The sequence below is a fragment of the Andrena cerasifolii genome, chromosome 5 (genome assembly GCF_050908995.1).
Source record: "Andrena cerasifolii isolate SP2316 chromosome 5, iyAndCera1_principal, whole genome shotgun sequence".
Classification (NCBI taxonomy): domain Eukaryota; kingdom Metazoa; phylum Arthropoda; class Insecta; order Hymenoptera; family Andrenidae; genus Andrena; species Andrena cerasifolii.
In genome coordinates, this window is record NC_135122.1 from 16,622,271 (window position 1) to 16,648,060 (window position 25,790).

General features: G+C 47.3%; 4 protein-coding genes across 14 annotated transcripts in view; 2 read left to right on the top strand and 2 right to left on the bottom strand.

Moving 5' to 3' along the window:
* LOC143368863 (cytosolic carboxypeptidase 1) overlaps positions 1 to 1,929 on the top strand; it is a 36,272-nt gene extending 34,343 nt beyond the window's left edge. For 6 of the 7 annotated variants that reach the window (XM_076812045.1, XM_076812047.1, XM_076812043.1 and 3 more), the window contains exons 16-19: positions 296 to 420; positions 527 to 679; positions 806 to 943; positions 1,198 to 1,929. In XM_076812045.1, the coding sequence (XP_076668160.1) occupies positions 296 to 420; positions 527 to 679; positions 806 to 917 (390 nt within the window). In that variant the 3' untranslated portion in view covers positions 918 to 943; positions 1,198 to 1,929. The remainder of the gene's footprint in view (positions 1 to 295; positions 421 to 526; positions 680 to 805; positions 944 to 1,197) is intronic. The other variant, XM_076812042.1, reaches the window with a different exon arrangement.
* Positions 1,354 to 13,366, bottom strand: LOC143368877 (dicarboxylate carrier UCP2). 4 transcript variants are annotated; one of them, XR_013085299.1, is made up of 7 exons: positions 13,206 to 13,366; positions 9,475 to 9,998; positions 8,319 to 8,440; positions 6,595 to 6,704; positions 5,180 to 5,398; positions 4,211 to 4,847; positions 1,354 to 4,004 (listed from the first exon to the last, which is right to left on the bottom strand). XR_013085299.1 is itself a non-coding variant. In XM_076812086.1 (6 exons), the coding sequence occupies exons 2-6, from the start codon at positions 9,598 to 9,600 to the stop codon at positions 4,462 to 4,464; spliced, it is 960 nt and encodes a 319-aa protein (XP_076668201.1). In that variant the 5' UTR covers positions 9,601 to 9,998; positions 13,206 to 13,366; the 3' UTR covers positions 4,197 to 4,461. The 4 variants fall into 4 exon arrangements, 3 of the variants coding, with proteins under 3 accessions (XP_076668201.1, XP_076668199.1, XP_076668200.1); XM_076812086.1 differs by lacking the exon at positions 1,354 to 4,004 and having other exon boundaries at positions 4,197 to 4,847; positions 5,180 to 5,395; XM_076812084.1 differs by lacking the exon at positions 1,354 to 4,004 and having other exon boundaries at positions 4,197 to 4,847.
* Positions 12,615 to 25,790, top strand: part of LOC143368874 (lachesin) — a 288,084-nt gene continuing 274,908 nt past the window's right edge. For both annotated transcript variants that reach the window (XM_076812073.1, XM_076812076.1), the window contains exon 1: positions 12,615 to 13,094. The gene's annotated coding sequence lies outside the window, so the exon portion shown is untranslated. The remainder of the gene's footprint in view (positions 13,095 to 25,790) is intronic.
* Positions 16,328 to 24,853, bottom strand: LOC143368869 (UDP-glucosyltransferase 2). The gene is made up of 8 exons (XM_076812066.1): positions 24,373 to 24,853; positions 23,542 to 23,612; positions 23,241 to 23,339; positions 22,847 to 22,986; positions 21,114 to 21,430; positions 19,907 to 20,126; positions 17,186 to 17,405; positions 16,328 to 17,053 (listed from the first exon to the last, which is right to left on the bottom strand). The coding sequence occupies exons 1-8, from the start codon at positions 24,562 to 24,564 to the stop codon at positions 16,747 to 16,749; spliced, it is 1,566 nt and encodes a 521-aa protein (XP_076668181.1). The 5' UTR covers positions 24,565 to 24,853; the 3' UTR covers positions 16,328 to 16,746.

The window sequence follows — 25,790 nt, forward strand, 5'->3', positions numbered from 1 at the left end:
GGACCAGATCGAACGTCGATTCACCGTTCTAACTTTAGACCGCTGCACGCGGGAGCGTGGATTTTCATTCAGAGCCGCCAGTCTCGGTTTCGCGGCCTCGTGAAATTTCCAAGGTCGCACCGATCGGCCCGTGAGTAGGGTCGGTGTTGTAATTACATCGCGGTCTCGCTTCGAGGAGGAGGGGCGCGAGATCGACGCAGGAGCCGAGGTCCAACTTCGAAATTCGTGGCGTAATTGAGGGACGATCAGGGGATCGCGTGCGTCCGAGGTCTGCAGTGATGCGTGCTCGTTTCAGATGTTGCCGCACCTCATGCAAAGGATATCCCCGGCGTTCGCGTTGCCGCTGTGCTCGTTCAAGGTCGAGAGGCATAAGGAGGCGACCGCTAGGGTAGCCATTTGGAGGCAGCTCGGTGTACCGAGGTACGTCGCGTCTCCAGCAACGATCTGCCGATCGACGGTGACACTGGTCCCTCCTCCGACGGTAATCCTTTCCCCGCGCAACGTCTCATTTCTCTGATCCGTGCAGAAGCTACACGATGGAGAGCAGCTTCTGCGGCTGCGACCAGGGAAACTTGGCCGGGCTGCATCTCGACACGAAGCACTTGAAGGCGATCGGCAAGGACTTCTGCCAGGCTCTATCGATGATGAAGGACTGCGGCCACGACTGGAGCATCGACAAGTACGTTTTAGTAAGAAATAGAGACGGCGTTGCTAGCTTCCAGAGTTCACGGAGGATCCGATGTATGGGGAATGCTAGAGATTTCTTTGGAGATTGTTTCATCGAACGGTGTGTTCTTGGATGCAGGTCGATGCCGGACGCCTGCTGTCCGCTGCAATGCGTTTCGCGGATATCAAATATGATTCCGAAATGCATTCAGGACAGATCCGCGGCGTACCATCTCGCTGGAATTCCTTAGCGAAACGAATAAGTAGACGACGCAAGGCAAGATTGGCTAATGACTCGATTGGGTCCTCTCCTTTTCAAAGCGTTGCTTTCCAAAGCATGGCATTAAAAATGGAACTTCATAACGCGTCCAGTCCCATTTAAGTCACTAACTCACGGTTGCAATCTTGTCTAACTACCAGTTTGCTAATGCGGGATGAATTAATGGTGGCTTTGGTCGAATGTCTTGGGGAGTAATAACGTTTACAGCGCCTGCTGCTTCCATTTCGGTTAATGGCCTCCTTCTCGCGTAGGATCCCCATGGGAGAAGGCATTCCCGAGGAGTCAGGGTGCATGGAGGATGACATTTCGTCCAGCTGCGAGTCCGACGAGTCCGACTTTGAGGCTTGAACAGACTGCCCAGGGCTGCGCAGGCTCCGGGAGGCCCAGAATGAAATGTACAACGAACGTTCTGTACACTTTGAAGAATTTTTATTTAAAACTCGTAACAAATATCAAGCTACACCTACGGAGATATCCTACCTAGAACTGAAGCCCCGCTCGTATATATCATCGGAAATGAACGCGTCAACATGCCTTTTGGAGATTGGAACTGCTGGTTAAATTTGAGCGTCTCGGACGTGCGAGAAAATGCGACGACGATACGAAGGTGCACCAGGATTTCTCAGCATCGTACGCGAACGAGCCCGGCACCATCGCGGATGGACGTTTTGCAGTGTCTCTTCGGGTTCACTGTCTAAATTTTGAAAGGATCGTTACAGCGCGAGGCAAGGTGCTTCCTCGATTTCAAATTAACAGGCCCGACCAATCAAACAGAAGACTTCGATGAAATTTGAAACGATTTCGCCGTACCGATCGTTGGAATACAGATTACCCATTCATCCCTTAAAAGTAAACGAAACTTTTACGTTCTCTGGGAAATAATGTTCACTTCCTTTCACTATACCTCGCTGTTTACATTACTTATGTGATATTCTAACGGATGTGATCGTACGAAATAAAAGCTTATTATCAATTGAACAGAAGTGTCGTTAGAATTCTAACTCTTCTTCCATCTATCCAACCGCAAACAGAGTGAAAAAATCAAAGCACACTGTCACATCGCCAGCGAGAACCTCCCTATCGATTAAGCAGATTCCGTCTTCTAAACGGTCGTCGGTCGCCCCGCTTCCTGCACAAAGTTTATCAAATTCGGGCTGGCGTTGCTCGCGTTTAAACAAACTGTTTACAAGCGATACATACGGTGGCCGGTGTTGTTAATACAATTTGGAATCGGTAAATCTAAATTTCGATAGCGAAGGGAGGTTCTCGAAAGCGGCGAACAAGATTCCAATGAATCGAAAAAATAGAAGAGGCGTAACAAAACTACGAACCATCTGTTGCAAGATCGAGATGGAAACAGAGGTAAACGTGAAGATCGAATTGCAACGACCAGAGCGATTGAAAGTCTCTTTTCTTTAGCGTTGGAAACGTGTAAAATTTAAGTGCGCGATAGAAATGTTCAGTCGATCTAACGTGTCAATCCACCAGGGCGTGATTAATGATAGTTCGACCAGCGACCTACCTACGACCACGCTAAGTCACGCTAATTTATTGTTAAGTGGGCGCTCATTAAACTCTAGAACACGCAAGCGTTTCGTATATCCTTTTGCCCTTTTCTAGGTACGTTCTGACAAACTGTGCGATTCGACTAAAAACGAAGGCCTACAATTAAAAGGAAACCTTAAAGACACCTTACATCGTAGAATTAATCAGAGGATACCGTGACTGCGATCTTCCTGAAATCGGTAAGAGAACTGTAATAGAATGCTGAACATTGGTTAACGTTAGATACAAACGATATCGACTATATAATACTGTGCGGTGTTTGAGCTACAGTTTGAGCCAGTTACAGATTTCACGAAGATCGAAGCTCGACGCTGGACGACTGTTCGTCATCGATGACCGATATCTTAAAGTGCGAATAGAACTCAAAGAGAGACGACACAGTCGGAATTAATAAGATAAGAATTGCTCTTTAATGTGAAACGTACATCAATAGATGGTAAAGTAGCCGTTAATAAACAGACTACAAGTCGTCGATCGAAATTCGATAAAAATTGTGCCCTGTATAATATTAATTGACCCGAAACGAGACTGTCGATGAAACACCTGCCCATGTTACAGTGCCCGGTGATTATTAGCGACAAATCATACCCCCGCGTTAACGTAAGAATGAATTGCAATTATTATAGTCAGCGAAGGATCCTCGTTAGCCCGCGGCTCGCAATCCCTGCACCAATTAATCATCGGAGTCTAGGTAAACATAAATTATTAGAATTACGATGCGTGTAGCTCTCAGCAGACCCCGCAAACACACGTCGAAATGAAAGATCTTTGGAACCTTATTGTCTGACTGGCGCGATATCCGTACTACTTATCCACTGCGAAACGGTTTTTTCTCTTCCTATCGTCCTATTACAAGTGTTGCCCCTAAAGCTGACTTACGTAGCCAAAATGTTTCGTGGATTATCGAGAGATCTCTAAGATATCCTCGATCGTACGTGCACTCCGCTAAATGACGAAATGCATTGAACGGAAGACCGTGTCTTCCTTTCTTAATTCCTCGTTCCCTTTTCATCGTTAGTCAGTAATTTAAAATCCAATTTGAAAGTGCAACTAGACCAAATGCTTGAATCGCGTCTGGAGGAATCTCGGACGGACAAGCTTACCCCGTTCTCCATGCCGAATCACGAGCGACGATTGATTGATTTGAAATTTATTTTTTACCGAGTGCACGCGCGGTCGCGTCTACGGGGAGAGAAAAGAACTTAAAGGTACAACGATGGATGGGAGAATTGGCTGCCGTCGTTTGCAATCAAGCCATCGGCGCGGTTAAAGAAAGTCGTTTGAATTTGTATTCTCTCGTGCTTAAATCTCTGGCGATACCTCTCTTTAAAGAATGTGTCTGAAGCCTTGATGCGAGCAGCGTTAGCTTTTCTATGGAAACTTTGCACCCTCTACGTATGCATAGGCAAGAATTCTAGGGGTAATTGTTACATACGGATACGTATTAGGCAGAGAAGCGCGGTCTGATTAAAGCCGGGAATCCACCGGGAAGCTAAGCTAAGCTAAGCCAAGCTATGCTACGCGTTGCTATGTTTTCACGTAGCTTTTGGTGGAAACGGTTTCATAAGAATGTATTGAAACTAATTTTTTTAAAACGTAGCATAGCATAGCTTAGCTTCCCGGTGGATTCCTCGCTTAAAAGACTGTATAGAAGACTGTATATCTGATTGATCTACGATCATAGAAAGCAATTGTAACGTTCGATGATTCGGTAACGTGCATTGTTTCAGATTCCAAGTACTTAAGTAGAGATCGAAGTGCGAACGACGGCAGGCAAGGTTCTATCCCATACGACGAGACGTCTAAACGATACAAGGACATCCTCCCATCCCTAAGCTACACGATGTATCGAGTACAGGTTGACGAAGCTGCTGTTGGTTTAAAACACGGCGCGTGGTGCGCCAGAATCGACGATTGCGTAGGTCGATCGTATGACACCGCGAGCGGATTTACTGGCCGTCGTGCATCTTTCTAGCGTAGATCTTGAATTGCTCGTAGGTGATCCAGAGTACGATGTTCCAGGATACCAGACGCGTGAAGCTCGGCACGAAGCCCTTGTAGAACGCGGCCGCGCCCTCCTTCATCATCATGCGAGCGGCGCAGTCCTTGACGCCCTTGTACTCGCCGGGGGCGCTGTTCATGTAACGAGTCTTCACCACGTCGACGGGACTCGCGGCCAGGGTGGTGCAGAGCCCCGCTGCCACCGCGGCCGTTACGTGACAAGGGATTCCGTCGCGGAGGTAGCCGCGGTCCAGGATGAAGTCCTTGATGATGTCGTAGCAAACGATCTCCGCCACGTTCACGATCGCGTTCCTCGAGATGTTCGGAACGGTTCCTGAATGGAGCACAGCGTTACATTGCGTTCTATAATGCTTCAGACGTGGGAGAGTATCGTTTCTAGATTCTAAATCGGTCTTGTTCGGATCGGGGCTGGATTCTAGGGAACGATGGGAGGCGAAGGATGCCTCGCGGCGAGGATTCGTATTAAAGAGCCGGAGATTCTAGATAAACAGCTGGGAATAGCGCGAGGTAATCGCGGAGGACTTAAGGGAGCGTTCGTATCGGTACAAGCAATGCCAGCGGAAGCCAGCAATTTGCGAGGGATCTTTACTGTCGGCTGGCCGGGAGCAACGCCGTGTTCGCTGCATGCAAATGGCGAACTTGTACCTTTCCAAAGGCCCCGCGTCCCTTCTTCGGCAGCGATGTTCTTGTACGCCTGCAGGGTCGAGCTGTATCTCACCGATGATCGTCCAATACTTCCAGCCTGCAGGCGGACCTTGACGACATCGGTCGGCTGAGCAAAGAGCACCGCCAAGGCGCCAGTCGTGATCCCAGCAGCGATGCGCACGGAAATATTCTTCGATCCGCCGCTCCCTTTATTACCTGCTAAGACAAAAGTCCACGGTGAAAATTTACCGTCGCAGCGAGTTATCTGAGGGGGTTCTTTTCATTAATCTCTTAGCTCGTATTTGTTGGCTGTTCTCTTACAATCGACAAAATGGGATACGGGGTGGGGACAGTTCGCGCTCTGCGCGGTTAATCATGTTTATTGGCTCAGTGATCACCTTGCTGATTACAATCAATGTTGCCTCTAAAGAGTAACTCATTAAGCTATCGACGATTATCATGACGCTACCAGAAGAGTACAGTGTGCCGGTACGAGCCGCGTACCGCAGTGATCGAGTATACACTCGGTGATCGACGAGAAGTGGCGATGCTTCAGGGTGTGATTGAAACTTACGAGGCCCATTCGTCGAATAAGCTGTTCGTGGAGCCGAGGCGGACACTTGTCGTCGATCACGAGCACCTCTTATGCCACCGATTTACACGGATTTCAGCGACGGTAAGAAGTCAGTTACAATCTCGATCGATAAGTCGCGAAAGGAAAGGTTTACATGCTACGGCGAAAAGTAAAGGTGGATCGCGAAACTCGCGACGCGACCCGTTTACATTTAGCGTTCGTTACCGATGAGAAGAAGAACTCTAACGAGTATCCGTTTCCAATCCCCACGAGCTATGGGGAAGGGAGAGTCGTACCCCGTGAAACCGATGAAACCACTAAAAAAGGAACACGAAAATGAATAAATACCGTTCCTCGCAATAATTACTTCCGAGTGCAGAAAGCTACGGTGATTTCGCGATTTATCCAGTCCGCAGAGGGGGGTTGCATTGGCAACCCCTTCCGGCTTCTTTCACCCTCTCGCCTCCTTTCAAAGGAGGGAGCGACTTCCAATCGTGGAAACGACGACGGCTAAGAGAAACGAGATTCGTATTCGACTTGAAAAAAATATTTAAAAAAAAAAAAAGGAAGAGTAAACGAAACGGTGTCTCGGATTCGCGCGAAGACGTACGTATCTTGCGAGAGCTTCCTTCTGGTGGAAAAAGCACGTAGCTGGCTGGGCGGTGGGTTGTCGTGATTGGACCACCCCCTGGCCGTTACTTACGCGTATCATTGTCACACTCGTTCGTGCGAACACGATAGAGGCGGCCTGTGTGTGTGTGTGTGGCGCTCGCACGCGCGCCTACCCGGTTAGAGTCGTAAGGATTACGTAATCAAAAAGTTAGGAGTTTGTTGGATGTACCGTCGATGATTCCAGCGTAGCGTGACTTCACCCCGTCGTAGAGGCCCAACCGTATGCTGGCGAAACACATCTGTCTCTGGAGTCCCGCGGACAGACCTCCGTACAGGCTCCTGTAACCACCCTCGCTCAAGCTCACCGCCCTCACAATTTACCCTCAAACGTAGCCCAGGGTATTTTTTTTTTGCATTTTGTAAAATTCATGTCCGACAGTTTTTCTCTCTCTTTTTCTCTCCCTCTCTCTCTCTCTCTCTTTCATTTTGATTTGCTCTCCTTCGTTTAAATTGACTTTACAATGCTCGATTACATTACGATTTCTTTTCGTTATCGCCTCTCTCCTCCTCTCCCCCATTTCGTCCTCCGGTGAAAAGGATGAATCTATTATTTTGCTCCGGTATCGTTACGTTTTTTATTCTGCAAGTAGGGCGGGTCTCCCTGACGCGTGAGACATGCGAAAGATTTCGGAGGAGCGCGAGAGAAAAGAGAACGGCCCGCGAGCCAATGAGTTTAACCGGGAGAGAGCTTGCGCCGAGAGAGCTGGACACGGTTATCCGACATATCGCATTCGCGGTCGAAGCGCAAACCAAGGGAAGCACCGCATCCGGCAGTCGTTAGCAGGAGAGCTGCTGGCCGAGCAAAGGCAAAATAAACAGAAGCAAAGAAAATAAGAATAGCTGCCAAGTGGAAACGAGAAGTTTCCGCGGAGCGGGAGGCGGGTGGGTGGGTGGCCGCGTGGTGCTTTTCCATTAACGTTCGAGCAGAGCCATTCACGATCGCGCGTGTCTCGTATCTAGAATACACAGGCAAGGGTAATCGAGACGATTGTCTTTCACCGTTCAGCCACCTGCGGAGGAAAATGGAGCGGCACCACGCGCGCTTTGCGAGAGAGAAAAGAAACAATAAGGTAGAAACTGGTGAGTGCCATAGGCGTGTTCCATTATCAAGGCAGAAATTGCGCACGTGCGCGATAGCGGGTTACATAAGTCCGCCGTCTCATCGCACGGCCGATGGCACTCGACACGGTGATCGAATCGAAGCTACGAAAGAAGGGAGAACAAAGTAGGTAAGTAAAACCGGTAAGTAAGCGTTAGGAAACGGGCAAGAGTAATCGAAAGTAAAGTAGCTGTCGGTGCGTCAGCGATTTATCGGACTTCTACATCGCGGTCCCATTAACGCGCCAGGGCCAATCGATCGCTGCCCGTCACTGTCCCGAGAGGTGAAACAACCCTAATTTAACCGTTCCGTCTGCATTCTCGAAACCGCGAGCCGATGTCCCATTTATCCAACCGTTTCGAAGATTAACAGATCACTCGGCCAATGTGCCGCGTGATCCGCTCGTTTATTTATAATTAGCCCGTTTATAGGGCGCGACAGTGATAGGAGCGTCGATCGGGCCAGTGGTTAGGAAACAACGATAGTCGAAGAGCAATCGAGTCACGGCACCGCGCGCGCAATCGGCGTAAAAAGAAGCTGTTTCAGAGACAGTTAATTGCTGGCTAATCGAGAACACGGTTACTGCAAGAAGGAAACAGCCATGTGACAATCATCGGCCAGTACGGGAAATTTCAATCGAACCATCGAGCGGGCGTGGAAAAACTAGCCCCCGTTATCACTCGATCCGAATCAGAGGTATATTGTACGCAATGATCTATGTACAATCGTAACTCGTATGGTTTACCTACCCCTTTCTTTCTCTTAAATTACGGTCAGGATCGTGAATGACGTACCTTGCTCCTTCGATTCGGACGATGTTCCCTACTGTCCTCCATAATCCCGGCTGGGTGCCCCTCATCGCGAGCATGGAGCCATCCGCTGCCGCGAGCAGGACGGGGCGAGCTTCTCCGGCAATCTAAAAACCGTCAAGCATTCGTTAAAATGGAATAGAGGCAGAAATAAATGTAGACACCTCCCGAAGACTGGCTGCCTGCAAGAAGAGGGCGGTCAGGTTTCAGTATTGGCTACATCCATGGGCGGTAATCTCAGTCGTTGCTTATTCTTAAGGGGGTATACCCGTTTGAACCCTCGGAAAATGTATACATTTTGTGGATTTTTTTACAAGTCAACGGTTTGATGCAGATTTCCCGTTTTTTAACTATGTTTACATAGTATTATGAACTACTTATAAAAAAAGTTTCAGTTAAAAAACTATTGTTTTTCGGAAGTTACGGATACATGTCCGAAAGTCTCTCGATTTTAGACGGCTAAACGGTGGCCCTAAAAACTCGCGCTACGTTCAACCAATTCACTTCAAATTTTGCATGCAGAATCATAATAAGATTCCGCATCGTCCAACGAAGGCTTCTTTTATTTCGATTCCCCGTTTATTATTTATAAAGGAAAAAGGTGGATTTTTCTCTTAGAAAAATTTAACTTTACCTTTGATCTCTCAGCATTTCTTTATTTTTCAAAATTTTCAAAATCGCCTTCGTTGGACGATGCGGAATCTTATTATGATTCTGCATGCAAAATTTGAAGTAAATTGGTTGAACGTAGCGCGAGTTTTTAGGGCCACCGTTTAGCCGTCTAAAATCGAGAGACTTTCGGGCATGTATCCGTAACTTCCGAAAAACAATAGTTTTTTAACTGAAACTTTTTTTATAAGTAGTTCATAATACTATGTAAAGATAGTTAAAAAACGGGAAATCTGCATCAAACCGTTGACTTGTAAAAAAATCCACAAAATGTATACATTTTCCGAGGGTTCAAACGGGTATACCCCCTTAAGATCCTCTTAAGCACGCGGCATCCTCTAATAGTCTACGAGGTTAGTAGAGGATGCCGCATGCTTAGGACGATCTTAAGAATAAGCAACTGCTGAGAATACCGCCCCTAGATGCTCTTCTCCAGGCCGCGAAGGTAATTGTCAAGGGTGGGTGTAGTTACCTGCATTCTGACTTTGGCGGTGTCCAATGGAAACGTCGCTAAGTCAGCGATGCAGGCCGCCGTGCCAGCGGTGAGGAACTTCACCCAAAGGGGGAAGTCGTCTTGCTGTCGCTTAATGGTACTCATCTTGCCTGTTCCCCTCTAACACTCCTTGTCGATTTAGGATCACTGCTGATACGTGGTTCCGGGCGGTGCGTGCGTCTGATGCGTGTGTGCGGGGAGATACAGTGCGAACTTTTTCCGAATTCTCGACTCCTTCTTAAAAGGCCCGCATGACTTGTACGATCCCTCGAGCTGGCTCGGCTTATCTCAGCGAGATCCTCGGTTAGAAAAGCGATATGTACACTATATACAGAGTCCTACCAGAGGACAGGAACCTTTAAATGATCATTTAGCGCACGGCTGATCTAAAGGTAGAGCTTTTTAGGTTCCCTGAAGTGATCAGGATACGCGTGCAGTCCACCCGACCGCGAGCACTCGTGTTTAATGTCTTGATTGTGAAGTACTTTATACATACTATTCTTCTGTAAAAGAAAAGAAGAGAGAATTGGATTAAACAGAGCCGGGGCAGGTTCCAACAGAGATGCTGCCTCGGGTTTGCACGGGGACAAGGCACATATCGGAGACCAAAAGTTCAACGACCCACTCGAGGCTACGCGAGCAGCGTGAACCACCGATCGCTCGACAGAGGGGAACACTAACCGCCAGCCAGGTAAATCACTGTTATCAGGGACACCCACACAGAGATCGTCGCGGCACACGGTAGCCCCAGTCGTCGCAATCTATCACAGTCGAATTGTTTTGTCTAGAAATATCGGCGTTATCGCGGCGCGTGCGTCACGATATCCACGTCTTTTCCCACGCGTGGCTTTTTATTCAATTACCGACACGCGACGTCGACGCGACCGTGCCACCGATGCACCGCGAAAGTCCCTGACGTTTCAGGTGCTGTGCACGCGTGGCCGGCCGAACTTAGATCGCGACCACGATCGCGAAAATAGAACGCGCAGAAAAATACTGGACCGTCGCCAGCGAGATTCTAAGCAGTCGAGCGGTCGTTACCGAGCCGAATAAGTTGAGCGATCCGACCTGCGAGTGCCTCTCCACCGAATTATTCGTCGAGAAAAGAAACGCAATATGTTTCGGAGAAAAAAACGTTGACGTCCGCGCTTTATGACTCTTTCCGCCTTTTTTTTTTCGTACCCAGAACGTCAACACTGAATTCGTTCGTTTCCCGCAACGACAGAGCAGGTTTATATTCGCAACCAGTAACGGCAGCCGCGTGGCTATTTCGGTTAAGGCAAAAAAATGTTACGAGCGAGTGGCACGTTTCACGCGGAAGCCAAGGGCGACGCTTCGATTTCTCTGATTTTTTGCTCGTAGATCAGGGCGCAATGGCACGACCCAGATGCTCTCGGTCGGGGAGAAGAGAACAGTGGGAGTGCCGTTGGACGAGGAGACCAGGGCAAAGTCCAGCTTCCAAGCGAATGCGTGCGTGGTCCGCTCACTTTTCGACGGAACGGATTTCAATTTCGTGTCCCCGTCTGTATCAGCGATTCGTAAATTCCCGGGCGCGTCTGAGCTGCGGATCGAGGCGTTTAAGCCGTGTTAAAAATAATGCTCTTTGTGTCTGACAAATTCCGTGCGATAACGTCGGCAGTACCCCACTGTGTTATTGAAACGCAGCGGAGAGTACGAAGTTTAGATCGGTGTCTGTGTTGGGGTAGGAGAAGTTCCCCGGCGTTCGAAATGGAATGGTAAACATTGAGAATCGCTTGTCGTAACCTTCGGCCGCCGGTTTCTATTATAAAGTCCAATTCTATCCGCACAGTTGAACGATTTCTCCGTCGAGAATGCGTAATGCCGGCGCGACGTTTCGTAGAAAGGCTATGGGAACTCGCTTGCAAACAATGCGATCGATCGTGGACTTCGGCCATGCGCCTGCACCATTGCACGCATCGCCATTATTTATACTATTAAAGGCAGCCGCTCTGAGAAAGGACGTAGACGAAAGGCGGTCCGGGATTATTTTAAATTATACAGTTCCCTCGTTTGCGAGTCAATACAGTCCTTTGTACGATCCACAAACGCTGTCGACTGTCGGGCATCTCGAGAGTTCAGCCAGCTGACGGTCAACCAGATGGCCATGGAATTGTTAGTGGCACGCTTCTAATCATTTCTCTTGCAGTGGTTTCCTTCAGCCTTTTCCTAAGTCCTCTTATACCCGCGAAAAACTACATTGACTCGCAAACTGGAGAGCAGCCTGTAGGGTAAATGTCCCAATTACTGCCAGCGTCCTTATTACTGCCACTTCATTTATTTTATTTAATAAACGCGCAACGTATAAAGAATAGTGTAAAAAAGAATTTATCATAAAATTGGGACTGTTCTTCTTATTATTCTAGTACGTTCTTTATACGTCTATTATACGTTGCGTTTTTTTTTAAACGAAATAAATAAAGTGGCAGCAATAGGGACACTGACAGTGAATGGTATATCTACCCTATTAACATTCAATATAAATCTGTTTGCTGTCAACCGCGTCACCGAACATCTGTCACTTAAAATGTATGTACATATTTTCTGCTCCTATTGCGACGGTCGCTCCGATTGTAAACAAGATGTCTGGACTATGAACCCTCGACCCTCCTTTCCAACGACACCGAACGATTCTAAAAAAGGCGGAGGTCCTGGCATATCTTTGCGCAAGAGGACGACCGTTGGAAAGTGGCACTATATTGATTATCCTCGACACGAACGCGGTGGCAACTGTAGGTGTTCTCTATGCAACCCATTCGTTCAATTGTTCCACACATTGCAAAGTACAAAGAGGATCAATAAAAGAACGGGAAAAAAAGGTGCGGGCAATTCCTTCCGCGTCTCCTTGTAAATAGCGTCCCGTGTCAAGTAACGCGATAAGTTCGTTGTCCGCGTTTACTTTTCGACCTATCGTCGCTGCGAAGTCCCTCGCGATAAAATCTTTCGTTTCTATAGCCTTGTATTTGTACGACCGGCCGACATAGGTAGTCAAGATTTCCCGGAACTACTCCAATTCCCAACGTGTCGTCACAGACGTTCGTGTGTGGGTTCGACGAATCGATGTGGCCGTTCCGATACGCGCATATGCATTGCAGGGGCTGCAGACGATCGTATCGGGAAAGAACTTTGCTGACATCTTTAAATTTTCATTCGTGACCTTAGATGAAAATGGCTACGTGAACGTAAAGCGAAATGTCAGCGTGACAGTTTCCTAGTATTCTATAATGCAACTTCGCAATTTCGCGATGTTATCCCAGCGGAAATAGGTGCCTCGGCTGGACGTATTCGCGAGCGTCGCGACCGTTGGCGGACATCGATTCCTTTTTTAGAACGATGGAATATTTAGGAATGCCAAAAGGTGAAAGTAAACTGTCAGCACTCCACGGCTCCCTCCACTCTGTTCGAGCCAATAATTCAAACGCTAAAATTATCTACTCTATTCCGCAGACGATCGCGCGTCTGCCACTTAAAACGACTCCAGACGCTGCCGAACGACGAGCTCGGTTCGGACCATTTGAAACGTAACGTTTTTCACTCGCGGAATTACAGGCGTTTGCTTACATAAACGCAACGACACTTCGGTAGGTTTAATTGCAGAAATCATTGACGAGTACGAGAACGATTAAAAGAATGGCGGCGATGTAACGAAAACACAGTAGGGAATGATGTTGGGCTGAGCGAACGGGACTTACCAAGTGTACAGTGAGTGGATAACAACACAACTGAAACAGGTTACTGTGAAAGCACCGTTTATACCGGCTCGCCGACCAATGGCGTTCGTTCCGAGTTGAATTCTGCCTATCAGCAGCCGTTGGTGACGTCGGCTTTAGCCAAAGAAAGCTCAGCTTGCAGAGGGATCGATAAGTTCCTGGAACGTGTGGGTAAAGTGCCCTTCTGGCTGCGTGGGATACGCGTTACTGCAGTTGCAAGGGGCAGGCGCATACCGCTTCGTCACCCTCCTGGGGCGAAGGGTGACGCGTCTCGAATTGTACGCCCCTGAACCGCAGGGAATTACCATGCTTCATCGTGGAAATTCATTTTGCCGCATATGCTGACACTTTTTTTTTGCGCACAAGCGTACAGCGTTGCCGACCGTATCGAATTTCATTGACGGATGACACGGGCAAAGAGTCCACTCGAGCAGGAGGAACGTACGCCTGGTCGACGGGTTGTTTTAGATTTTAGATACTGCCCTGGAGAAATTGATCGTAATGCTGGTTGCGAATGAAAACTTTTGCCACTGTGTTCTCACCACAGCTTTATCTTGGGTCGCTTTAAGGAACGATAACACATTATTGAGTGCGTTTTGGGGATTAGGGATAACTGATAACGATCAGTTGAACTGCTCCAAAGATTGTGATTAGTGTCCTCGGTTTTCCCAGATACTTCCGAGTTGGACGCGACTATGAACAGGATCAGAGGCGGCTCCTATCTTATCACCATAACATTGATGATCTAACGTTCGGTTTGATCGCGATCGCGCGTGCCTTCGTACCGTATGATGATCGTGCCATGTTGAATTGAACTACTTAGAAGCATGTAGCAAATGATTTTGATCCTAGAATTTAAATAGTTCGAATAGAAGATTTTACTATGGGTGTGGAATGCTTTTCTTACCTTTACAAGATAGATGTCGACATGCTTGTTCAGAAGCACGAGTTCATCCAAATTAATACCCAGGTATTTAACTATTTTTTGGTGGGGAATTACTGTATCGTTTGTTTTTATCTTGAAGGATTTATACGTCTTCCTGAAAGTTTTGCATTTGTTTCCTAGTTTATCTCTCAATAAAATCGTTTCGCATTTAAGTGGATTTATCTTAAGTTTCCATGTTGAGTAATAGTCACTAATCTTGTCAAAGATGCCTTGTATTTTTTCCTGAAGTATTTTTATATTTTTACCTCTGATGAACACGATTAGGTCGTCTGCAAAGAACAGCGTGGATATATCACTCGCGCTCGCCATTCTGAAAAGATTTGGAATGTCAGCATTATGAAAGTTAAAAGGGGCTGGGGCGGTAACTGTTCCCTGTTGCATGCCGTCCGCAAGCTCAAATGTTAGATCGGAATTTGACTTGTTTCCGTCTGTATAAAATTTTTCGTTGCGCAGCATATTGGTTAATAGGCTATACTTCCGAAAACCGGTCAAACCCGATTGGGCTGAAATTTTGCAAATAGCTTCATTTTGCATAAAAATAACGTTTGCGAGAAGGATTTTTGGCGACTCGAAAATTTTTTTTTTACCATTTCAATGTCATTCTCTATCTTACCGACAGAGCGGAGAATCGGATTCAACAGTTATTCAGTGCATTCTCCTTATTAATCTCCTAAAATCTATAAAACAGAGATCAACTTAGAAAGAGATATCAGCTTGATACTGGGTATTAGTATTGGTTTTGGGTTAGTTTGGGGCGGGGGGCGCGCGCCCGCTCGCGGGCGCGTAAAGCATGGTAGCGAACCGATGTGAGTTTACACGGGGCCAAGCTTCAATGCATTCTCCTTATTAAATTTGACTCAAATTTTGCAAAAATAAAGTGAATAATAAAGAGAATGTTTGAATAACTGTTGAATCCGATTCTCGACTCTGTCGGTAAGATAGAGAATGACATTGAAATGGTAAAAAAAAAATTTTCGAGTCGCCAAAAATCCTTCTCGCAAACGTTATTTTTATGCAAAATGAAGCTATTTGCAAAATTTCAGCCCAATCGGGTTTGACCGGTTTTCGGAAGTTTCGCCTCAAATACATTTTCAAGGTCTATGAGACATGCGGCTACGCTTTCCTTCCTGGCGAGCGCGTAGCGTACGAGGAAAACGTTCTGAACTAACTGAGCTAGTGGGCCGATGCAACAGCTACTGGTAAAATTTGTGAAACCCGGATATCATCCCTACCTTACCGACACAATGTAATATCACAGACGAGGTATAGGATAGACCTACCACCTTATGGATGTTCGTGTCGCCACCCAAACTGTCTTACCGAGTCTGAATATAGTGGCATCTGCTCATGAACAGCGTCCAACACAGCAACTACTCCGAAATGTTTGAAATGGTGAAAGGTGTGTGCGTGCTTGTATACGTGTGGCTTGTTTAGAGTGAGAGTTTTACATAGGGGTAAGTATCCCACGGTGTAATAGACAGGTGTTCCGACTCAGTACCTTTACTCCAGCGATTTTGTGTGCCGATTTCTGTTTGGTTCCTCTGGTCGTCGCGAGAGGCGTTGTGATAGCAAATCCATGTACGCATGCATTTATGTGATTTTAGTAGTAGAGCTTTTAGTAGTTATGCGCAAAAAGTCAGCTTTTTCTGCTTGAGCGCCAATCTATCGGCCGCCAAAAGAACTAGGCGAAAAATTCACACATTCTGAAAAGGAGTCGAAACACCTGTCTACAGTATTTCCTCGTTACGGGCTCGGTTTGGTGTACACGATACGGACGCTATCCCCACCACTTCTGTCTTACTCTTGTCCGGTGAAGGCGAGAGCGAGATGGAACGAGAGCGAGCGAGAGGCACTGAAAGCGAGCGAGGACAGTACGAGACAGACGACGCGTTGATGTTTTGTCTCGCTCCGTCATCCGGACAAAGATTTTGCGAAGCGGTTTTCGTGCTCACGGTAAGTGCTTGGACTATTTGAAAGTGGCCATTTTAACTGCCACTAGAAGTCGGTAAATGTCGGTATTGCAGTTTAGCCTTTACCATTTTCACACAGCATCCGATATTATCGGTTCAGACGAGAATGAGATGGCAACGCTCTTAATAGTCAGAATTAAACATAGCGAGATAAAGGCATAGACGGTGATTTAGTTTTTTACACTCAGGACTAAATTTGTATTTTAATTCGTGATACACAAATTGCTATTAAGATTTTAGGTCTTCCATCATACGATTTGAAACTCTGGAACCTCTTAACTTTTTAATGCTCCATGCAACGTCATCGATTTAAAATAGAACACGCTTAAAACTTCACTATAGAGCATTTAGAATCTAAATCCGATTTGCCATCAGTGCTTGATTTCTATGTTCGTGCTTTCTCGTACGATGGAAATTTAGTTTCTTTATTTACCGATTAACGATACTTTTATAGCCAGAGGATATCAACCACTGATAACGAAATTCACGTATAGATTTTTCCAAATCCATGGTACATTTTAATATTTCTTGCCCATACAGACAACTGTGTTCATGTCTAATCAATCACCCCAACAATTTAAAAAAAAAAAATTCCCAAATCCATCAGTTATCCGATTTTTGATTTCACGAGGAATGCAAATCGATCCTTCGCGTACACACCTACTCTTCCTCGCACTGTTTCCTTGAAATTATTCAGAACCCGATAACAGCACCAGAATAATAGAATTAAAGGCGCGACGAGGCACGCGATCGTCCCGTAGTAATCGATCACAGTGATATTGCGGCCGTGGTACCGCAAATGTTTCGATTTAGGAAACTTGATCACGTGCTCCACGTTCCAAACAGCTCGATCCATCGGTTTCACCAGCTCATCTTTCACGATCTCCGACATGAGCTTGATATTGTTATAATACCTGCAAATACAAGCGGAACATTCTTGGAAACCCTGGCGCACGGAGCAGATTCAAATTGGTTCCCGATATATTCTAAAGCTTCGTCAGCATTCGAGCGACTTGTCCCAAAGTACGCCGCGCGTGTGTACTCACGTTTTATTTTCTATAACGTCCGTGAGAGTCCGTCGGATAGATTTCTCGGTGATGGTATCGATGTTCAACGTAAGCCCGATACCGGCGTCCAGGATTTTACGCGCGTTGAAAAGTTGATCCCCGAAAAAGGGGATGGCGACTACCGGCACAGAGTAGTGCACCGCCTCCTGCAACGACTGCAATCCACCCTGCATCACGTAGGCCATCACTTTCGGATGTGCTGCATATAAAAGTGATGTTAGTATCGCGGATCGGGCCGACGTAAAGTGGCGTCTTTATGGATTATCCGTCTTCGAGTATTACAAGCCCTAAAACCCAGCGGGGAGGGCGGGAGAACAGTTGGGCAATATGTTTTTATGAAATTGAAAACTGAGAACCGCCATCGTTCCGAACCTCTTTCTCCCTTCAACAGGGAAAAGGTGGGATAGTTGATCAGCGGGGATACACGATCACATCAGTTTTTTAATTAATATATTGGCAATTTGTGCTTGCTGTCACGTTATCGCGGTAATGTTTGCATTGTCGTAACACTGTTGTAAGAAGCTTCGATCTTATTTGCAGCCAAAAAGTAAATACTTCGGTCACCTTGTTCTTCCTCGTTTTCGATTGAATGTTACATATTCAACGATTTCAAGCATATGAAGTAAAAGCTGCAAATTCTGGTCTATTAATGCTATTTATTGATTGATCTAAATTTTTAAGGTAAGTTTAACTTTTCATCTTTTTCAAATTGAGTTCATTGAGGGATACTCGATCAGGGTGTGAGGTGGGATACTTGAACAGGTGAAAATGCTCCAAAAAGAACCATAGCACCATGAAACAGAAAAATACGGCAAAGAAAGTGAGAAGGAAATTTTTTTCTTCATCATTATCTTAATCAGATGATATCTTAGTAAAATGTCTTTTAAGAATGCATTTATATTAATTCTTCGGTTTTAATTTTTCAGTAATTCTTTCAAGTTAGTTATAGTTTACTTTCCTTTAATGATATTCCCTTTATTTCGTGTTATTGACGAATATACTAAATACTTTTTAAAAAGTTAATGAGTTATTTACTCTTAAAGCTCACTGGTCAAGTCTCCTCTTCAGTGAGGGATACTTGTGCAACACGTCGCTGCCAGAAAATGTTCAAATTCAGCCATTAAAATCAGCTTTTAGCTGTTAAATTTATACAAGTATATTGAGAATGCTCTAAGAATCACAACTTAAATAATTAAGTACAAACAAAGCAAAGCCCATTAATATTATTTGAATAAAAAAGCGAAACTGTGATCAACTATCCCACTTTTCTCCAAAACTAAAATGGAACCGCCTCTGCACCGAAAGATACAAGATTCTAATAAAGGGGACATTCGCGATCTCGATTGCTCGGTCCACTAGCGTGGAGCGATTAAACCCGACGCCCACGATCGAAACGCACGGTCGACAAGAAAGTTCCGTTGAAATACGAGCGGGTCAGAGTGAATTCCAGGGGCACGGGGAACGGTGATAGGCAATTGAATCGAAATTCTAATTATTTGCATCGCGCCCTCCCGTTGCATTCCGTGTCCCCGCCTTTAATACGCCCGCTGCGGAGACGGGCGAGCGTAACCTGCCCGTCAACGTGTACGAAAGTTGGCTGCTGCTTGCGTTTGCATCGGGTCCCGGCCGTTACCGCGAACGGTGCCGAGTTGTTTGTCAGAATTTCCCGGGAGAATTTCGCCGGCGTGTCACTGGTTATCTTTTCGCTTCGGTATGAAATCGCCGCTGCTCGGGGCTTCCCCGGATCAACGAGCTGCGGTCGTTTATATGGCCCTTTCCTTCCGCCTCGACCGTGTCCCCCGTGGGCCTCCGAAAAACATCGCCGCTCGATTACTGTAATAACGAAATCGTTCGCCCGAGACGCGAGACCCGTTCTCCTTCCCGAACGGAGCGGTTTTGTTCCACGAGGCGCTCGACGTTTTCCACCGTCGACCACGCACTGGCCTCCCTCGTCCATCTCGGCCGCTCGGAGCCTCGCTAACTTAATTTTCGATACTCGATGCTTGAGCTATCTCGCAAAGTGGCAAGATAGCCGGCGACGTGATTAGCCTGTCGTCCAGCCCGCGCCCATTACGTGATCGTTTAAAAATGAACGGGAACGAGGTCGTTACAGAGTATCCCGCGGACTAGGAGAATTAACATCCCTTGTAAATGAAAGGGCGGGCGAAGTAAGGGGGTAACTTGGTTAAGTATCTGCGAAGAGTCGAGTCGCCGTTGAATCCTGTTTAACGAAGGGACCGTTGCCGGGAGTTCTCGGCGAGTTGCGCATGGAAATCGAATAGAAACGCGATAATTGACGGACGGAGACGTAGTAGGTACTTCCGAAGTGGATGATTATTACACGGGCAAGTTGCAAGTCTATCGGTTTACGAACGGAATAACGTCCCGGGGACTTCGTATTTCGCCGAGGTTCGCTAAGCCTCCCGATCAATCGGCCGTTAGAATCAAAGAAGACCATTGTGACCGGCGAACACAGTTCACCGTTCATTGGCTTATCGCGAGACGATCCTGCCGACAGAAATTCTTCACCGGCCCCTATACTCCAACCGCCTTCGAATACTTCCATTGAAATATAAGTAAATGGTGTCTGCGTCGGGCAAAAGCCACCCCATAAAATGGCCATCTCCGAAGCGGTCGATCTAACCGTTCAAAGGAGTCACGAAGGCGGGAGGGGGTCAGTTTAGCCTTGGGTTGCCTTACCGAGAACCGCTTGCTGAGGCGCCCACTTCACAAATTTCACGTTGGCCGGCTGAATGGCCATGTCTCCGTCGTGTTTCCATAGAACTCTTTGCTTGAGCGAGCCCAGGGCGTTGCACAACGCCGTCAAAGGGCCAACCGGTAGCTGACGGGTTTGCAGATTCGAGCCCAGGGAGAAGTAGATGGCGCCGTGACCCGCGTTGTCTAGGAACTCCTCGATGTCCTGTGGATGGAACCGAACGATTTCGACCCGATAACGACCCCTCACCCTCCCCGATATTTTATCGTTCGTCGCGCTCGGTGTCGCGGGCGCTCGATGAAAGGGCGCAAGATAACGATCCCCGTCTTCAACCGTTGGCGGCGTTGAAACGATGATACACGCGCGTCACGTGGAGCAGAAGGTATTGTTGTATTAATTGCACCGCTCTGCGGAGAGAACTCGGCTGAATTTACGGGTGCACGTGGATAACGATCACGTTCCGCGTCTCCACTGTTTCGCGTTAATTCCACGTGACACTCGTACAATTGCGCTTCGCGGGGGTCGAGCGGGGATCTGGATGAGGGGGGTTGCGAAACAGCGACTTCGAGGTCTGGCGTCGCCTGAAAAAGAGGCGAAACGCGCCCCGTCGTCGGGACACGGTATTGTCCGGGTAGTTTCGCGAATGGGATGGCCGGTAATTCGGAGAAGCAGAAAGAATCGGCGGGCGAGAGGAGCGCCAGCCACCGTCCAGATTTGCTTCTCCTACCGTGGAACGAGATTCGAAGGGGGAAATATTTTTCCTCGGGGCGGGGGACCGGCGGCGGTAAATAGCAATGACCTTTACTTTCGCGTCGCAATGCCGAGCCGTGGGTAAACTTTCCCCTGTACCCGGTTTACCTGAGAGAGCGCTACGTATTTTCCCCTGGAGAAATCATTCTCCGCCCGCCCCTCGAGCCGTCGTTCACCCCTTGCCGTGGCAGGGTCGCGCGAAATAACGCTTTCTACCTCCGTATGGAATAATAGCTGTAATCGTTAATTGTATTTTACTCCGTCACCGGTGCCCGCTGATTCCTCGAATTCCCCGCGAAGCGCGATCGAGTTTGTTCTCCCCAAAAACTCGAGGTTAACGATGTGCAGGAAAATTCGATTTCACTCGTTTGTCTGTGAACTGCGGCCAAAGGATGACCCAGTTACCGCGTCGATGGCGAAGTTTAGGGTTGGAGTCTGTACCTTAGGCAGGGTCTCGCGCTTCCCCGTGATCTGAAGACTGTGAACTTCGATCACGTTCGGCAGCAGAGGTTTCGGGTAGCCGAACACGTGGTTGTTGCCCAATATCACCAGGCTAAAGTTCCTGTCGATGTCTCGCACCGAGGCGTCGGTCGTCGTCCACTTGTTAACGATCTTTTGCGCCCTCGGCAAGTGCCAGTACTTGTAGTATAGCCTGGTCCAAGTTGTGTAGACGACGTTCCAGATACGCTCGTTCAAAGACATCTCGTTCGTGAAGGGGTAGGCCATGTCCGGGTTTAGCATCGGGTCGTCTGGATTTCCTGAGAAAAAATATAATAGGATCTCGATTATGTGTTGGGTGCCAGCTAGGTATACATCACAAACATCCTAAACACATGCAAAACACCCTCGCAAAATCCTTTGTATAGCGATAACAGATTTAGTCTCCATCATCGACTCATGCGCCTTCCATAGTTCCTTCCACGTCATTCTTATCCCTTCTTCCACAACTCCTCTGTATATATAACCCTGTCCCATAGTCCTAAGATCAGATCATTGCTAGAGCTTAAGAGCGGAAATTCTGTCAAAACGCCGCACAGTGGGGAAATTTCGCGATTTTATGCCCAAAATCACAAAAATAAATTTTTGAATTCGACAAAATAAATGCAAATGTCAAATGAAGAACTAATATGAGTATCAAATGCCACCAATTTTACTGTTGAATGTTTTAATACAAAGTTCGTATAGAGTCGCAAATGTTTATGTTCATCTGAGGTTAGACCGATCGCAAAGAATTAATACAGATTTTCAAGTTTCTTCAAACACTTATATTGTGTTATCCAAAGATCTGAAAATAATTTCAAGGCATGGATTGAATTCCTGGTGCTGCGTAAGATATCTTTTTGTCCTCGAAATAATTATGTTTCGGTTTTTAATACCTAATTTATACAATTTTTAAAGTAGTGTTTTAGAAATAACCTTTTCATATGAAAATCAATTTTCAATACCTAAAATAGTTATCAATCCCATAATATCCTGCCATGATTTAAAAGTGCTGAATTTTATATATTAAAAATAAGTTTTGAAGTTTTGCCCACGAAAATGGATATAGTTCTTCCATTGACATTTGTATTAAATTTATAAAATTAAAAAATTTCATTACTGTAGTTTTGGCCATAAAATCGCAAAATTTCCCCACTGTACGCCGATCGAAAGCTTCTGAATAAAAACTTCTTGAAAGTACTTAGAACTCATAATAAACGTGTTACACTCGATTTCCCTACTACAGAATCCAACACATATCCGCGCAAAAAAAAAGAAATTCCATCGCCCTAACATCTACAGTGGCATTCCATTCGTTCAGCTACTACAGACTTTACTGCACCCACTTCTATTTCGTTACCTATACGCGCCGATTCTCTTTTACATAGCCGAAAGTTTTCGTTTTCAACGAGGAACCCGAACGGTTGACCCTGCCCCTGTCTACCTATACCGAATCGTTACAAGTTAAAGCACTACAGAGAGATCCATCCTTTTCTCCGAAGCCTGCGTCCCCGATTGCCCGCACTTTCTGTCCTCGCCGACAATTTACGTCAATTTCCTGCCCCGGGTAACGACTTCGGGGTTAAAGTAGTAGAAAAGGATGTCGCTGAACCACGCTGCCGGTGTATTTGCTCGGTGTACTTTTGTCAGCGATTGCTCGTCGAGCATTCGTGTTTTAAACGCATTACGCTTACCAACGGAGTCCATGGCGTACGGCAGATTGCCGACGCTCAAAAATCCGATTAGAGCGGGCGAATTGTAATGGTTGACGAGGGCGTAATAGCACTGGTACCACAGTTGCTCTATAATCACCGCGTCGAAGGTCTTGTTCCTCCTGCGAAAAAGGAGCATCTAGATTAGGCTCATAGATGAAGCTGTAACGCCACGGAATTACTGTAATTCCATCGGCTGTGTGTTCCTGCGCGGCGATAGGGGCAGGCAAGTAATTTCCTCCACCTCGCGGAGGGGTAGAATTGCGCCTAGGCACTTTCTTCCACTATTCTAGCTTTAACGAGCTCGCGAAATGGACTCCATTTTTTTCCGCCGCCTTCGCAGCGTGCTGTTAAATAGAATGAATATTCGTATTACGAAATTAGGTCCGCGATGGGGGTGCTGAACAGTTGCTCCTCGCACATCTCGCTGGCCTCTCGCATGTTCCTGTGCAGCAGGGTGAACGCTCCCATGTGCCTGTTGGAAAATCGATAATATAGTTCTCTGTTTTTTTTTTTTTTCATTAACGCTGCGTAGGAAGGTTGCTTTGTACAGGGCGTGTTAGTTTCTATTAAAAGACTGAATATATTTACTTCGGCGCCCCTTGGCCAGCTTTGTTACGCGGTCAAGCTCGCAGCAATGCCACCGAGACACCCTGTACGAAGCAACGAAAGCGTACCTCAAACCGGTGCAGTCCTTCTTCCGGTACGTGAACGACAAATCGACGTCTTCGTAGTTCTTTATCGGCTTCTGGAAGATCGAGACCGGGGTCATAAGTTCTGTTCCACGCGGATCGGGAGCCCTTTGTGTCTTCATCGCACGGAATTCTGACGTTTCCGTGTTTGCTCGTGATTTACATGTGCGATCGAACTCTGGACACACCGACGAAGAGAAGCGCAGGGGCGTCGGGGCTCGCGAGGGGACGCGTTTAACAAGAAGAGACGTTGGTAAAGGGCAAATTGAAGCCGAACGAAGTTCCCGTAACTTGCAGCCGGAGTTTATAGAACGTAAAGGGGGAGAGGAGAAAGAAAGAGATACGAGCGGAGGGAAGGGGCGAAGTTGCGCGAGACAAGGGTAGCGAAAGGGGAGTAAGAATGAACTACTCGTGGCACGTGGGAAGAAGGCACGAAAGGAACGCGTGGTCCAGGCGGAAACGGAGTCAAACGCCCATCTGAAATATCCCCGGAACTTTTCCCCCGCCGTTCGCGATATTACTGAATTATTAAACCGTCGTTATAACCTTGTTAGAAGCGTTTCAGCGCCTTTTTCCCGGCCACCCCTCGGACGCTGATAAACGACGGAAGTTTCGATGTAATTGCATCGCGTATAAATTGCCATACTTTACGGGGCAACGGTGGAAGCAGTTTGCAACTCGATAGACGATCTCCTCGTTCTCGGCGCGGGAAACAAGGTAAACGGCAGGCTGTAAAAGGAGCGGGAGAAGTCGACGAGGAGACGGGTTTCGCGGCACCACGGACGCGTGGCGAAGAAAATGAAGGGAATCACTTGCCTTGGACGGGATGGTTGATACCACGGTGACGCTGTGTCCACGAGCCGCCAGGGCTTTCATCAATGCTTGAAAAGGTTGCTGGTGGCTGTAGCTGGCGCTGGGGCAGATTCCGAGGATGTTGAACGCACGGGTAGGTGAGAATTCACGAAACACCCAGAGAACCAGCAGCAGGAACAGCGTCGGGCGAACCATCTCGTCGAAACTGGCGAGTATCCTGTTTCGAGGAGCTCAGGAGGCGGAAAGGTCCGTCAATTTATCAAAGGGGAATCGTGGTCGCCGGTGTTGCGGGGCCTTTTGTTGGAATTTCGACGAGGATGAAGGCGCGCGCGGTCCAAGGGAAAGCACAAGAACGATCCGCGTGAAAAATTCACCGCATGCCTGGCGATCAGTTTGCTTGGAGGGCCGCGGATGAATAAGTAAGCGGCTTGTACTGCGGATCGCGTGATCCTCGTACGGTTTAACGACGAAATAATGCAGCCACCCGTTCGTAGGAGTGGCGGATATTTTTATACATCTCTCGGAAACACAAAGCCATCATTCACAGGCTAAAGAGAGCATTCGACGAATCTGTTTCCTTCTATCCATAACGCGAGATGGAACGTAATTCTTTGTGTCGAAGGTCGTCCGCTCGCTGGAGGAAGTCACATGGTGGCCACGCTAAGTAACTTCTTTGTTTCTGCTATCGCTGAAGCAATGCGCGAGGAATGATACGCCACGCTGGGCGGAGCGTGTGGATTAAGTACTCGAAAGCAGTTTTTTATTCGGGTCTTAGGTCATTGGATTCCTCTTCGCATCAGCTCCGCGATCATGTAAAAAAGATATCCCGTTCCACGTGCAAAGGCCGCGGCCTTAGAATTTTGAGAAAGTTGGGATCTAAATAGAAAATCGCCTTCGAGTATTCCATGCGCCCCGATGATCCTTTCTCTCGGCAGGTACCAGCTACAGGGACCCCCACGCGAGAGTTTATGTTCATTTGTTCCTACGAACCAGATTCTTCTGTCCGCAACGCCAGTGCCATTACACGGATCTTATTTTCGAGAGGAACACGACGCGACTCGGTTCGATGAGAGAATTGAGGACGGAGACGATTCCCCGTGACAAAGTACGGGCATCCAGAATATCAGTCTCGCCCGATGGCGGTTCGGTTGAAATTTGCGTTTAAATTATGAGTCGGTCGGTCGGGGTGGCAATAAGAAAAAAAAAAGAAGAAGAAGACAGGGTAGAAGGGAAAAGAGTCGGGTAGGAGACGAATCACCGGGAGTCGCGCCATTAGCCTCGATGTACGCTTCTGCCTGCGACGTCAAGAGGAGAATGGCTCGGTGAGCGTACGGAATGATGCGGTCGCTGGGACCAAAGAAAAATTGGTCCACCGTCCCCAAAGAAAAGTTTCAACCGGGAGAAATGCCATCTGTTCGCGC

Bases quoted from the DNA above. Each gene is read 5' to 3' on its own strand.
- LOC143368877 (XM_076812084.1), bottom strand. From the start codon at position 9,600: ATGAGTACCATTAAGCGACAGCAAGACGACTTCCCCCTTTGGGTGAAG. The intron at 8,441-9,474 runs GTAACTACACCC...GACGGTTTTTAG, and splicing joins CCGCCAAAGTCAGAATGCAG to ATTGCCGGAGAAGCTCGCCC. The intron at 4,848-5,179 runs GTACAAGTTCGC...TGCTCCATTCAG, and splicing joins GACGCGGGGCCTTTGGAAAG to GAACCGTTCCGAACATCTCG.
- LOC143368869 (XM_076812066.1), bottom strand. From the start codon at position 24,564: ATGGTTCGCCCGACGCTGTTCCTGCTGCTGGTTCTCTGGGTGTTTCGT. The intron at 22,987-23,240 runs GTAATACGAATA...CCTTTTTCGCAG, and splicing joins CCCATCGCGGACCTAATTTC to GAGGAACAAGACCTTCGACG. The intron at 17,054-17,185 runs GTGAGTACACAC...TTGTATTTGCAG, and splicing joins GACGTTATAGAAAATAAAAC to GTATTATAACAATATCAAGC.